Source organism: Eulemur rufifrons, chromosome 10, assembly GCF_041146395.1.
Source record: "Eulemur rufifrons isolate Redbay chromosome 10, OSU_ERuf_1, whole genome shotgun sequence".
In the NCBI taxonomy this organism is placed as follows: Eukaryota; Metazoa; Chordata; class Mammalia; order Primates; family Lemuridae; genus Eulemur; species Eulemur rufifrons.
This window is the reverse complement of record NC_090992.1, coordinates 10,840,391-10,854,014: the sequence shown is the minus strand read 5'-3', so window position 1 is coordinate 10,854,014 and position 13,624 is coordinate 10,840,391. Positions and strand designations below refer to the sequence as shown.

Genomic DNA, 13,624 nt, shown 5'->3' with positions numbered 1-13,624 from the left:
ATAGCTCTAAGCTTCACTTTTCACTCTGTAAAACAGATAATGCTTTCTTTGCAGGTTAACTGTGAAGACAAAGTAAGATAATGCATGTAACAATCTCTGGCACTTACTAAATGCTCACAAGATCATAGTTGTTATTGGTAACAATAACAAGACACTTATTAACTGATTGAGCATCTGATCCTTATAGAATTGGCACTTGTTTTGTGTAAGTAAATTGATTCAACCTCAGGTTAAGAAAAGCCAGGGTTGGGGGTGAAGTTATGGGTGAGCTTGGACTTATGAGAAGAACCAATCTTGTCTTGTGTTCCATCCACTCCATAAACCCACAATCGCCTTCCTTTTCATGAGGGTCTATCAATATTTAATGGATGGGTGTCAGTTGCTGTAAACTGACCATACCCTAGCAACAACTTGAATTAATTATATGCAGGAGATAAAATGCCTTTTTCTCAGAGGCCCAAGTTTCACTGGCTACACGGAAGCCTGGAAATCACAGGGTGAGCTGTCTTCTGATGGAGGACCCCGAGAAGAAGCTGAATCAGAAGAATGATGGCAAACCCCGGAAAGTACGATTTAAAATCTCCTCCTCCTATAGTGGCCGAGTATTGAAGCAGGTCTTTGAAGACGGGCAGGAATTAGAGTCACCAAAGGAAGAATACCCTCACAGTTTTCTCCAAGAGTCCCTTGAACCAATGGATGGGGTTTATGGGTCTGGGGAAGCTCCCAAACCCCCACTGTGCTCCCCTAAGCTGACTGCTCAGAGGATCAGCGTGTTTAGAGAGGGCAATGCCTATACTTTGGCAGGCAGCCAGCCTCTGTTCAACGATTACAAGGCGAATGACCATAAGGTTGGTATTGTGTGTGGCATATAAGCTTTCAGGGTAGGGCTGCCCCGAAACTGTGTTCAGAGAAACACCTAAAGTCTTTGGATTTGTATCTTACTCATGCTCTAGTACGAGCCAGAGCTATAGGTGCACCAAATGGGAAGCCGCTGTTAGAATATTTCTGGGACAAAAATAACATGCTTGTTGACTACTCATCGGGAAGTGCAATGAGCATATATAGTATTCAAATTCCACCCAGAGCAATACATTGTAATTGGATCTTTGGGTTTTCTCAGATGTAAATTAAATAGAGGTTCAGCGGTCACCAGGTTGCCAGACTGCCGTTTTAGAAAATTATGCAGAAGTGGGTCATTTTGTTTCATGAAAGAGCTGAATGTTTGAAGGTGCTCATTTTATTCCAGCCAATTATTTAGCTTGTGGTTTATCCATGTCTTGTTTTTTACCCCTATGGTCTTTCTACTGTCTGCTTTTTAAAAATGTTTATTTATTTACGTTGCCTTTCCATTGCTCATTAGCATGAAGTGTGGGCAGTGGAGTCCTGGGAGGAGATGGTGAAAAAGAAATCAGCCAGAAGAGATGTTATGTGGGGAAGCAGTTTGAGCTAATAGTTCAGTTGAAGCATGTGTTTAATCTGTGAATTTCAATTACTTCCCCGATACCATGGATAATCAAAAGCCCATACATGATTTTCTTTTAAACTAAAGGAATCCGGAAAATATTCACTGACTTCCAAAATTCACAGGAAATATGTATATGTTCTCTGTCAGTGGGACCATGGATGTCTTATAAAAAAGATTAAATACAATTATATAATATATCCACATTATTAATGAATAGCACACCAGGATGTGTTCTCATCTTTAAAGTGTGAAATTCAGATAATTATTCTCCAATTATTTTTATTGTTAGTTTCTGAAAGGAATAGATAATGTATCTGTTGCAGACAAATGTATTATTGGCTTTGCTGGCATTAGTAAAATTGTGGGCATGTCTGCAATTATCAAAGATAATGCTAGGTCTCTTTTTAATGTTAAAGGAGGCAGGAATGAACAACACCTTATGTTAACGAAGTACCTTATGCATTACAAAATGCTGTCACTTAATATTCTATCTGTATCTATCATATTGGGTCTCTATCACAACCTGGGGGAAGAGGGCAAAGTATGGTCATTCCCATTTTGCAGATGAGGAAAATTGAGTGCCAAGTTGTTAAGGGACCCACTTGGTATTACAGGGTGATTAGGTGCAGAATCATAAGAATCTGGGTCTTCTGATTCTTCATACTTTTTGCTTTAGGGCATGTTCCTTCTTAGAGAACATGATTATTACATAATAATAATGATGATAATAATATCTGCCATCTATTGAGTGCTTCTTATGGTCTTGGTACTTGGCTATGCCATGCACTTACAGTATTTCGTTTTAACTGTATCTTATTTGTAGGTTTAGAATTTACAAAGTTATAGTTCATACAGACCTTGTACAAAGCCATGGTAGATAATTTTGGATTGCTTGACATTCATAAGTCATGTGCCAGATTTGGCATTTATATAAATGTATGGTTTGACGTGGATTTATAAATCTAGGTAAACGAGTCTTCACTGAAGCATGGCTCAGTTGGTTAAAACACAGTACTCTAGAGACTGTGTTGAAGGTTTAGTTCAGCTGCTTGGTCCAGCTACTGTTTTCTCTGTTGCCTGATCCAGTGCCCCATCCCAGTCTTAGCCAGCCTCTGAGCCTGAGAGCATCCAAGATGGATTCACGCAGCATCCTCCACTGAAGCCCTTTGTCAATGTGGTGTTTATGAAACATAAGGAAATGAGAGCTGGGATGTCATGATTTTCAATAGTGAATCCAATTATAAAATAACTCTTAGTAAATACTAGTTATGACACCACATCAGGTAACAGTGATGTGCAACGATTCAAACCAAAGGCTGTGAACTCAAACAGATATTTGTATACCATTGTTCATAACAGTATTATTCATAATTGCCTAAAGGTAGAAACGAACCACATGCCCATTGATTGATGAATGAATAAACAAGAAAATGTGGTATATACATACAATGGAATATTATTCAGCCTTAAAAAGGAAGGACATTTTGACACATGCTACAATGTGGCTGAATCTTGGAGACATTATGTGTGAAATAAGCCAGTCACAAAAAGATAAATACTGTCAGATTTCACTTATATGAGGTACCTAGGGTGGTCAAATTCATAGAGACAGGCAGTAGAATGGTGGTTGGTAGGAGCTGGGGTAGGGGCGAAGGAGGAATTACTGTTTAATGGATATAGAGTTTCATTTGAGGAAGAAGAACGTGTTCTGGAGTTGGACGGTGGTGATGGTTGCACAACAGTGGGAATGTACTTAATGCCATTGAACTGTGCACTTAGAAATGATTGAAATGGTAAATTTGATGTCATGTATATTTTACCACAATAATAATAATGACTTATAAAAAAAAAACAAGGGCTCTGATGTCAGTCAAACCCAGGCTTGGGCTGAGCCCAGTGGCTCACACCTGTAATCCCAGCACTTTGAGAGGCCGAAGCAGGAGGATTGCTTGAGGCCAGAAGTTTGAGACAAGCCGGGGCAACATATCGAGATCCTGTTTTTAAAAAAAAAAAATTTTTTTTTTAAATTAGCCAGACATGGTGGCTTGCGCCTGTAGTCCCAGCTTCTGGGGAGGCTGAGAGGCAGGAGGATCGCTTGAGCCCGGGAGTTCAAAGTTACAGTGAGCCATTGATTGGGCCACTGCACTGCAGCCTGTGTGACAGAGAGGGACCCATCTCAAACAACAACAACAATAACAACAGCCACAACAAAACCTGGGCTTGATGTCCAGTTCTACCCATTTACTGTGTACGCTTGAGCAAGCTACTTAACTTTGCAGAGCTTCGACATCATCCTCTATGAGATGAAGGTAATAAAAGCGCCTACGTAAAGAGAGTTGTGTGGCAATTAAAAAAGACAATACATAAGAAGCTCTTAGCATTGTGCCTGGCACGTTGTTGTGTATGCTCAGCAAATGTGCCCACAATTGTGATCGATAAAGAGCAGGTTCTGATCAAAGAAATGCTGAGTCTTGTATGTGATGGGTAGAGAAGGTGGTTATAATTAATTAACATAGTTTAAGGAATTAAAACCAACTTCAATTTACGAACCTTGGAGTTTACAAGGTTCATAAAAAGAATGAAAGCGAAAAGATAGGGAAGTAACATTTAATGAACGTCTATTTTGTATATATTTTGTAATTTCATCTTCATGATATTTCTAGGAGAGTTTTACAAATTGGAAAAACAGAAGTTCATAGCGGTTAAACAATTTGAAAATCTCACACAGTTGTGGAATAACATTTGAATAGAATTTGAATTCAGGTCTGTCTGACTCCAAAGCCCACTGCACATCTAGTACCTAATAAGGCATTTCTGCATTTAAAAACAGAGCAATGGAAGGCTTTCGGAGAGCCTGATTAACAATCTCTAAGCATGTTGCCACAGACACCAGCGTAGTTGAAAATGCTCAATCACATAGGTTGTCATTCTGGGCACTGTGGAAGGAAATGAAAAATTCTTGGCTCCATTCTGCCCTCTGTAATTCAAGAGTGGGTGTTCCTCACAGGCAATTAATGTAATCGGATAACATGAACTTTACTTACACCCAGAGAGTTTCTTCAGACACAGGGAAGAATTCGGCTGTCAGGGTGACTGAAACTTACACACCTTAAGGGTGATTTGAGACCCTCCATCTTTGGGGTACATTAAAATAAATTTGTTATGGGGGGTGTCCTGGATATTGACCAACTTAGAGGCAGGGGGCTGGACCAGGTGATCTCATATTCTCTTAGCATATTGAGAGCTTTGTCTTGAAAAACAAAACCAGCTCTAGCTATGAAAAAGCTCCCTAGAAACTGAACCTCTTTGGCCATTACTGGAAGTAGAAATGGAACCTTCCAAAAGTACCACCGTCCTTATCTTCTGATGTTCAGAAACTGATATTCCAGAGTGTGAAACTGGAATCCAGCCTGCATAAAACAATAGGAAATGGAAGCTGCTACACAATCCCTTGACGAGAGGGAGAGAAAACAGGGCCACATAGGAAGCTTGCGGCTTAATAAATAATTATTGAAAACTCCATGGGTGTTTCAGGGAGGGGAACCTGAACGCTGAAGTCTTGCTCACACCAGATTTTGACAAAATACATGCGAGGCTGCTTAACTGTAGCATTTAGATAGATTTGATCGTACAGTTCTATAAGCAGGACAGAATAGTTCATGCTGAGGTATTCAGTTGTGTGGCACGATTGTGCACCCACAACTGAAGAACGGTTTTTAATAATAACGATGGTAATGATGCCCACCATTTGCATAGTGTCTCCAGCTTTTGCAAACACTATATTTGCTACATTTTTCATAGCACCTCCCATCCCCCAGAACTTAATGTAATTGGCTTCAGGGATGAGAGTCAAAATATTTAACCACAGGAACATTGCCCAATCAGTATGGAAGCCAGCAGAGCATTGAGGCAGGGGCCTGAGACTAGGGGTCCTAAGTATTAAATCTCATATAACTGAGTTTTGGGATTTTAGAGGATCCCTAAGGGGAAGCTGGAGTAACAGGAGGGCACTCAGGAGTCTCAGGACAGCACCTGTTTGCCACCCAATATGGAAGTATTTCTGCATTTTAATAACTAGTTTGTCTGTGGCAGTGCCTACCAGCTAGATGTTAGCCCATTTGCAGATGAACAAATTGAAGTTCTAAGACGCTATGTGACTCTTGTATATCGCACAATAGGTAGACAGTAGGACTGGAATCCAACGCAATGTCCCTCCAAGCTGTCCTAACTCTTGGTAAAATATGAGTTCTTGGTCAAGAAATCACAAAGCGCTTCCCAGGCTGCTTTCTCTACTGCATCGTGCTATTGCCCAAATTTATTCCTGAGCAAATGATTAAGTAACACATGGCAATTCCGTGTGAGGGAACATACGCTCTTAATAATGATGCTTTAGAGTCTACTTATTGACATGAAAAGATTTTCATATTACATGGATAATGAAAAAATAGGTTACAACAGAGTATATACACTATGATCCTATATTTTGGGGGGAAATGCTTGTCAATAGTGCAGTGTAGGTAGTAAGAATATGGGCTTCAGTGTGACATCCTTGGGTTGCAATCCAAGCCACATTCCCTGAGTAACTCTGTCACCTTGGCAAGGCACCTGACCGCACTGAGACTCAGTCTTCTCACCTGCAAAATATGGAAATCATAGCATCTCCCTCAGAGGGATGTTGGGGGGAAAGTGAGGTAACATTGGTAAGACATGCATCCTGACACACAAATGGTGCTCAATAAATGGCATTTATTAATATTATTTATGCAGAGAAAAATTTGGAGGGATATTTATATAAAATGAGAAAAAGTGCTTGCATGTATTAAGCACTCATAGTGCCCAGCCGTGCCGTGGCTGCTGGGGCATACAGCAGGGGTGGAAGCTCAGCCGCTGCCCTGCAGAGCCTTGCACTCTGAGCAGTTCGGCTTTGATTGGTTACCGCTGAGGAAGCTGGTTTTCATGGCTTTCAGAGAGAACAAACCAGAGAATGAGCTGTAGCTTTGGGGTCTAATGGGATCACAAGTGTTGGATGGTAGAAGTTCCTCCTCTCCTGTTTCCTGGGATGTTGGACAGATTCTGCAGCCCTGTATTTGGTGGTGAAGTTTCCATGCTCATTCTCCATTTCTCTAGCCCCCACCTATCATAGATTTTGGAAAGATAATCATCTACACGAACAACCTGAAAATCATTCGAACCCCAATGGACAAGAGAGACTTCATGAGGAAAATTCTCCAGAATGAAGAAGGGGTTGAGGAAGAGTCTCTGATGAGCAAAGAGGAAAGCTACGGAGACAGGGACCAGAGTGACGGGCCTTTGCTGGAGGCGGAAGGCGTGTTCCCGCATAACCGGTACACACAGGTGCGTCACAGAGCTTGCCATGCCTGTCCTACTCGTAGCCAACCCTACAGTGAGGGTCTCCAAATTGGCTCAATTGTGCACTACTTAAGTAAAAACTTTTGAATGTGACTACCTAAGATATCTCAATGTAAAATTCTTTAATTCTATTATTTCTCATACCAGATTGTAACTTGTAGGAGCATATATTTTCAGAAAAGAGCCAGAAATGGTAAGATGTGGGTCACACTGCAGGTCTGAATAAAAAAGCAAGAGTAGGCCTGATATGACAATTACCTTTAAATTCAATTTGGAGAGATCCGTGTTTTTTTTTTAACTGTCATGCTGTAAACTAGGACAGAGGTGTGCAGCAGAAGGTTGACGTGAAAGGTTATACTTCACTTGTCTGTCCTTTAAACTCTGTTTTAAATTGCTACGTGTTTGCCCAATCCCTCATGCAGTAAATGCCCAGACAAGCTTTATCCTAAAAGCGAGGGTCAGAGAACATCAAGGAGCCCCTTCTGACCAAGAGACTCTTTGTTCTGTTATATGGAGCAGGGCAGGAGTGAGAATCTGATGAAAGAGCAGGGCACAGCTGAAAGCCAGGCTGGGCTTGGGTCTCTGCATTAACTATCAAAGAGAAGGAGAAAAATGATTGAATCGAGCTACAGTAAAAGGTGGAAGGGGAAAATTTTGGCTTTGTGCTCAGTGGATGTGAGGCCATAAATCATCTGGGCTTCTTTATGCTTTATGTGATCTCACCTTTGAAATCGTAGTAATCATCATCATCATCATCATCATCCTAATAGCTGCCATTTACTATTGAGGGCTCGTGATAGCCAGGCAGCTTGCCCAATGCTGTCTATGCAGCAGTCCATTTAATTCTCACAAGGACCCTGTGAGGTAGGTATTATTAATATTTTCATTCTGCAGCAGGGGAAACTGAGGCTCACAGAGGTCAAGTAACTTGCCAGAGATCACTAGAGCCAGTAGTCAAATCTAGGTCGATCTGTCAACCAATCTTATGATCATAACTGCCCTGTTACGCAGTCTTTAGATTGGTGCTGGTTACTGTCTTTAGGGCAGTACAAACCTTTGAGTCTGCAATGAAAGATCAGGCCCTTCTCCCTGGTCCTGGAGCTAGTAAGAGGTGAATTGGAGGGTCTGTCAGGTTCTAGAACCTAAGCTATACTGTGCAACTCTGTTCTATATCCCCCTACTAAGTATTTTTGAGAATACTTTAGAAAATACTGAGAAAGGAAGAAAGAGGCTTATAGTACACACACGTTGTATAGAGTAGTACTCATTCAATACTTGTTGAAGTAACTGAATGAATAGAAAAAGCATGTGGAGGGTGAGTGGTTGGAGACAGAGTTGTAACCCAGGATAAGGATGGAAACTCTAACAATGCACCCTAGAATGGGACATGAGATATAATTTGATTGAAGATTTGTTTTTGTTCTCTACAGCAGGCTCACCAGATCATTTCATCCATCTTTCATTATTTTCTAACAGACCTGACATTTTATGCAAATGAATTCTTGGATCACATGTATAGCATTCTGGTAGGATTTTACTGTACTTTCTTGGGCAACATTGACTTACATCATTAAAATCTCACAGGGATCAAATCCAAAACATAAAGCATAATGGATCTGGCAGGAAAATGGATTGTGGCAATTTGCCTTATGTATATTTTGGCAAATATATTTATTTTGAATACTTTAAGAAGAAAACACATTTCTTTTTAGTTGATATATTAAAATATGGCAATAATCAATAAAGTATTAACACAAGGGTGCATAGGCATAATTTCAATTTTTGTTAGATGAGTAATCACTTCTATTCCCTAAATCTAGAATTAATAAAATTAATTAATTAAATTAGAATTAATAACATTCAAGCTGGGTGTGGTGGCTCATGCCTGTCGTCCCAGCTACTTGTGAGGCTGAGATGGGAGGATCACTCGAGCCCAGGAGTTCGAGGCTACAGAGGTTGCAGTGAGCTATGATTGTGCCATTGCATTCCAGCCTGGGCAACAGAGTAAGACCCCATCTCTAAAAACAGAAACAAAAATAATTTTAAAAAATAGAATTAATAAAGTTCAATACCTTCTTAGGCACTTTGCAGCATAATGGAGCTACTTTCAAAACTTATTCCTCCCTTTCAGAGATTATTTTTATCCTTCAGTTAGAAAAGAAAGCTGTGTCAGTTGAGTGGAGCTGCCCAGTGGACTCCAGCTGTCTTGCTGGTTCCTAGAATTTAAGAACAGGAAGCTTCTCCATACATCATTGTTTTGTTTGTTTATTCATTCCGCACAAACATTGTGCCAGGCACTGTGCTAGATGTTTGGGACGCGATGGTGAAAAGACACTAGTGCAGAGAGCTTCCTGTCTAGTGAGCAGGAGCTCTCAGCAGAGTGAGACCTGCCATGCTAGGGGCAGTACAGGTGCCATGGGGGGTGCACCTGGTCAGGAGGGGGGGTTGGGGCAAGGCTTTTTGGAGAAAGAGCTGCTAAGCTGACCTCTGGGAACAAGCAGGAGTCGGCTGGGTTGGGAGTGGGTGGGGAAAGGTCCCTGGAGACCAAGTACAGAAAGGCCCAAGGACAAGAGCCTGATGAAAGAGGTGACAAAAAAGTTTAAATGCCCTGAGGTTTTATCTGAAGGGCAAGAATTCATTAAAAGGTTTCCTGAAGGATCCCATGAACCCAGGAGTTCAAGGCTGTAGTGAGCTGTGATCACAGCATTGCACTGAGTGCTTTCTATGTGGCAGTCACTACTGCGGGCAACTTAATGAGGCTGCATCAGTGGGCAGGGAACACCCCACAGGACCAGAGGCAGGGGTCCACACTGCATTCATGCCAGAGTTGGTGGGCACCTGGGCTAGGATTGATGCTTGCAGGGTGAAGAGAATGGGATGGATGTGAGATGTTTAGAAGGTGAAATGGACAGGACTTGTTACTTGATTCACTGGGTTTTGATCTGGTATCTCCCCTTATTTCTTGGAAGGTTCATAGTCTAAATGAGTAAGAATATTGCCAACTTCCTTAACATGTCTTAGGGCAAGAGCAAGACAATAGCCAAGGGGCATTTTCTGGAGGGTGGGAGTCCAGGACTTGTTGGCAAGGCTTAGAAGTGAACTAACTTTTATAGGATCAGACAGATAATATTGCATTACATATATTCTCTCATTTAATAGTCCAGCTGCTCAGAAGGGTAAACGTTATTATTACCATTTCACAGGTAAAGAAACAGACTGGAGAGAGGCTAAGGGAACTGTCTAAGCTACCCAGCTGATGTCAGACAACAGCTTCAGTTCTAATTGATTAACTCCAAAGTACAGAGCTCTTAATCACTGGGCCTTACGCAGCTCTCAAAGAGAATAAAGATAAAGTACTGGGAGAATTCAGAGCTAAGCTTTGAAGGATTGTAACACTTATTGATTGATTGATTGATTCGTTCATTCATCCACTCAGTCTCTCAGTTACGAACGATCTTTCTTGAGCACCTACTATTGGACAGCTACAATGAGAGGCTGTGTATGTAGTCATTAGGAGCATGAATTCTGGTGTTCAACTCCCTGAGATCAAAACCTGCCTTTTCCTCTTCCAAGCTGTGTGTGTCACCATTGGCAAATGACTTCTCAGTATCTTATTTTCCCATCTGTGACACAGGGATGATAATACTCATACTATCTCGCTGGGATTTTGTGAGGATTAGGTGGATTGATATATAGAAAGCTCTTAGAATGGCACCTGGCACCTATCCGCCATGCTACAAGGGTTCACTATTAGCATTTGGCAATGATAAAAATGAAGTTCCTGCCCTTACGGAGCTTACAGAAATAACACATCAGATGGTGACAAGGACGATGAAGAATATAAAGTCTTGGAATGCGTGGTGTGGTGGCAGCAGATGCTGTCTTAGAGATGTCCACCAGGGAAATGCTCTCTGATAAACTTGCTGTGATAATCCATGTCCTGGCCAGTTCCCTCACTGGCGTTTGTGGGAAGCATTTTCCCCTAGTTCTGCCCCAGCCTCTGCCCAAGTGCTATTTTGACCTGCATGTGAACGATGGCTCTAACTCAACCCTGACCTGTCTCTTGCAGGAAGGGGAGCTTCCTGAGGACAACTGTTTTCACTGCCGAGGGTCAGGCAGTGCCACCTGCTCTCTGTGCCACGGCAGCAAGTTCTCGATGCTGGCCAACAGATTTAAGGAGTCCTATCGGGCCCTGAGGTGCCCTGCCTGCAATGAGAACGGCCTGCAGCCCTGCCAGATTTGCAATCAATAGCCCATGGCTTTTGCATGCCTGCTTTTATGGCACCCTCCCTAAAGCTGTTTCTAATAAACTGCCCCCTCCCCCTCCTCCTGCCCCTCCCTGCAAGGAGGCCAGAGCACCTGCAATCACGTCCACTGCTGGCAAAACTCAATTATCTGATGACATTTCGTGAAGCTGGTAACATCTCCGTGTGAGTCTAAGTGGTAGGGGCATTTTCGAATTAGAGTCTGCTTTGAAGCTGGTTCTAAAATTATCCTTCCAGGAACGTGTGAGAGTATCTCACTTGACTTAGCTCAGTTTTCGCCTTGCGCCAGTGAACAAATAAATGTACACTTCAGCCAGCAGGTTGAAGTCATTTTCTGGTTGGGAGTTAAATTTTGCAGAATTATGCGGTAAGAAAGGAATAAAAAGGCAGGTTTCTGACGAATTGAATTTCGGTTGCTTATAATGCACCTCAAATCGTTATTGGTCAAATTGAATTTCTAATTAAGCAGAAGAGGAAAGGGACAGCTAATGCTGAATGCACCAGAAGGCTACCACAGGCAAAATCGGGTGTTCATGCTGGAGACAGGCGAGCTGAGGAGCCTTTCCTTTCAAAGTCCTAAGCTTCTCCCTTGTGACGTGCTTGGAAAATAACCACATAGGCAAGTGAGCAGTGCTACTTCTTAGGTTAAGATGAGATAAGACACTTTTGCATGCCTCAACCTACTGAGGTTATTAGCCAAGTCAAAGCTATTTATGATAAATTTGGTGCTTAAGTATGTGTGGGTGATAGGACTTCTTCTAGCCCCTGAACAAAAACATCTATTTTAAGTCTAAAATCTAGCCACAATTTCTTCAAAGAGGACTATGGACATATTATAGGTTATCTACTGGAAACCTCTAAAAGAAAAATTAAGCAAGGCTGCTTTTTAGTAATTGTGTTTCCACTGTCCATGAATACACATACTAATCAAAGATTCTTTTCTCTTAAAGTTGGTTATAAAATGAGAAAAATATTTTTGTTAATGAACTTTTGGAGCTCTAACACCCACTCTCCATAGCCCTTGAGAATGACACTGTAAAATCTGTTCTCTCTTAAGACCCATTGCTTTCCATAATGATTTTGATTTCATAACTTAATAATTTGTTATTCTCTAACATTCAGCTGTTAAAATCATTCAACGATGCAATGCTTTTCAGACAATATAAATAGTTCTAATAAAAAAGATTAAAATATTTTTCAAAGCCATGATACATTTGTCCTTTTGTACCCAGAACTTACTAGCATCCACCAGCTTTCTTTGCTTCTATACTTAACTACCTCTGGTTATGTTTTCTTACAGCTGTTGGCTCTTCTGCCTTTCCAGAATACCAGAGAAAGGAGTGATGTCAAGAGACCTTTCAGTGTATTCTACTTTTGACAGGAACATTTGACCACATTGTCTGAGCTCCTCTGCACACGGGACAGTACTGGGAGGTGCTTGATGGATAGTGTTACCCAGAGAGGCAGTTCCCCTTTGGAATCTCATGGAACTTGCAGTTTTGGTGGAGACGGCTACATAAACAGATAATTGCAATACAGCCTGACAAGTGCTGGGATAGGTGATTACAGGGAATATTCGGAGCACATGGAAGGGGCACCTAACTTAGCCTTCCTGGTGTTAGGCTGCCCAGGGGAGGAGGTGTGACCATTGTCAGCTTCCGTTCCTGACCCCATGCTCTTAAGAGCCTGTGGTGTTTTTCATCACCTAATGAGTACGTCTACCAATGATCACATTTTATTCATTCCATAAGGATTTCTTATTGCAGTAGGAACACAACGTGAGATTTACCCTCTTAACAAAATTTTAGGTATATAATACTTTATTGTTGACTATCAATTAATGTTTATGGAGCACTGAAGATGTCAGTAGGCTAAACAAACAAAATCCCGGTCCCTGTGGAGCTTACATTTTGGTGAGGGAATATAGACAACTAAACATATACATTTATAGGATAAATATATGTATGTATGTGATAAATATATAGAAAGAATTAAAAATATACATTCATGGGACAAATATTTAATATATATTTATGCAATAAATATATCATATAGAATAAAAAGATATATATTTATATATAATAAAACTACATATACAGTGTACGGTTGTGTTAGAAAGGGATAAAAGCTTTGAGGAAAAATAAAACACTAAGGAGGATGGAGATTTGGAAGGGGTTGCAATCTTTAAATTAGTTTTCGGGGAGGTGTCAGTGAAATAAAGGGCCAAAGGAGTCGAGCTGGGAAGGCGTCTGGGGTTAAGATCCTGCCGAGCAGAGGAAATGAAGAGCCAGACCCCTAGGAGGCGGGTCGCGAAGGAGCGGCGCGGCGGCGGGAGAGCGGTGAGCAGGGCCAGGGAGCCGGACGGGGACGCCAGGAAGGCGCGTGCCGTCGGGGCCAGGGGGCGCCTTCCTCTGAAGCCAAGATGACAACTTGGGTTTTACTCCTGAGCGAGACACTGCTCTGGAGCGGGCCTGTTTGCACTCCCCTCCAAACCTCCCCCTTACTGCTCGGGCCGGACACCTGC

The 13,624-nt window shown here is 41.7% G+C and overlaps 1 protein-coding gene across 1 annotated transcript; it reads left to right on the top strand.

Annotated features, from left to right (window-relative positions):
* Window positions 1-512: 512 nt before the first annotated feature.
* Window positions 513-11,087, top strand: GRXCR2 (glutaredoxin and cysteine rich domain containing 2). The gene is made up of 3 exons (XM_069483579.1): window positions 513-848; window positions 6,593-6,820; window positions 10,905-11,087. The coding sequence occupies exons 1-3, from the start codon at window positions 513-515 to the stop codon at window positions 11,085-11,087; spliced, it is 747 nt and encodes a 248-aa protein (XP_069339680.1).
* Window positions 11,088-13,624: the final 2,537 nt, after the last annotated feature.

Bases quoted from the DNA above. Each gene is read 5' to 3' on its own strand.
- GRXCR2 (XM_069483579.1), top strand. From the start codon at position 513: ATGGAGGACCCCGAGAAGAAGCTGAATCAGAAGAATGATGGCAAACCC. The intron at 849-6,592 runs GTTGGTATTGTG...CCATTTCTCTAG, and splicing joins ACAAGGCGAATGACCATAAG to CCCCCACCTATCATAGATTT. The intron at 6,821-10,904 runs GTGCGTCACAGA...TGTCTCTTGCAG, and splicing joins CGCATAACCGGTACACACAG to GAAGGGGAGCTTCCTGAGGA.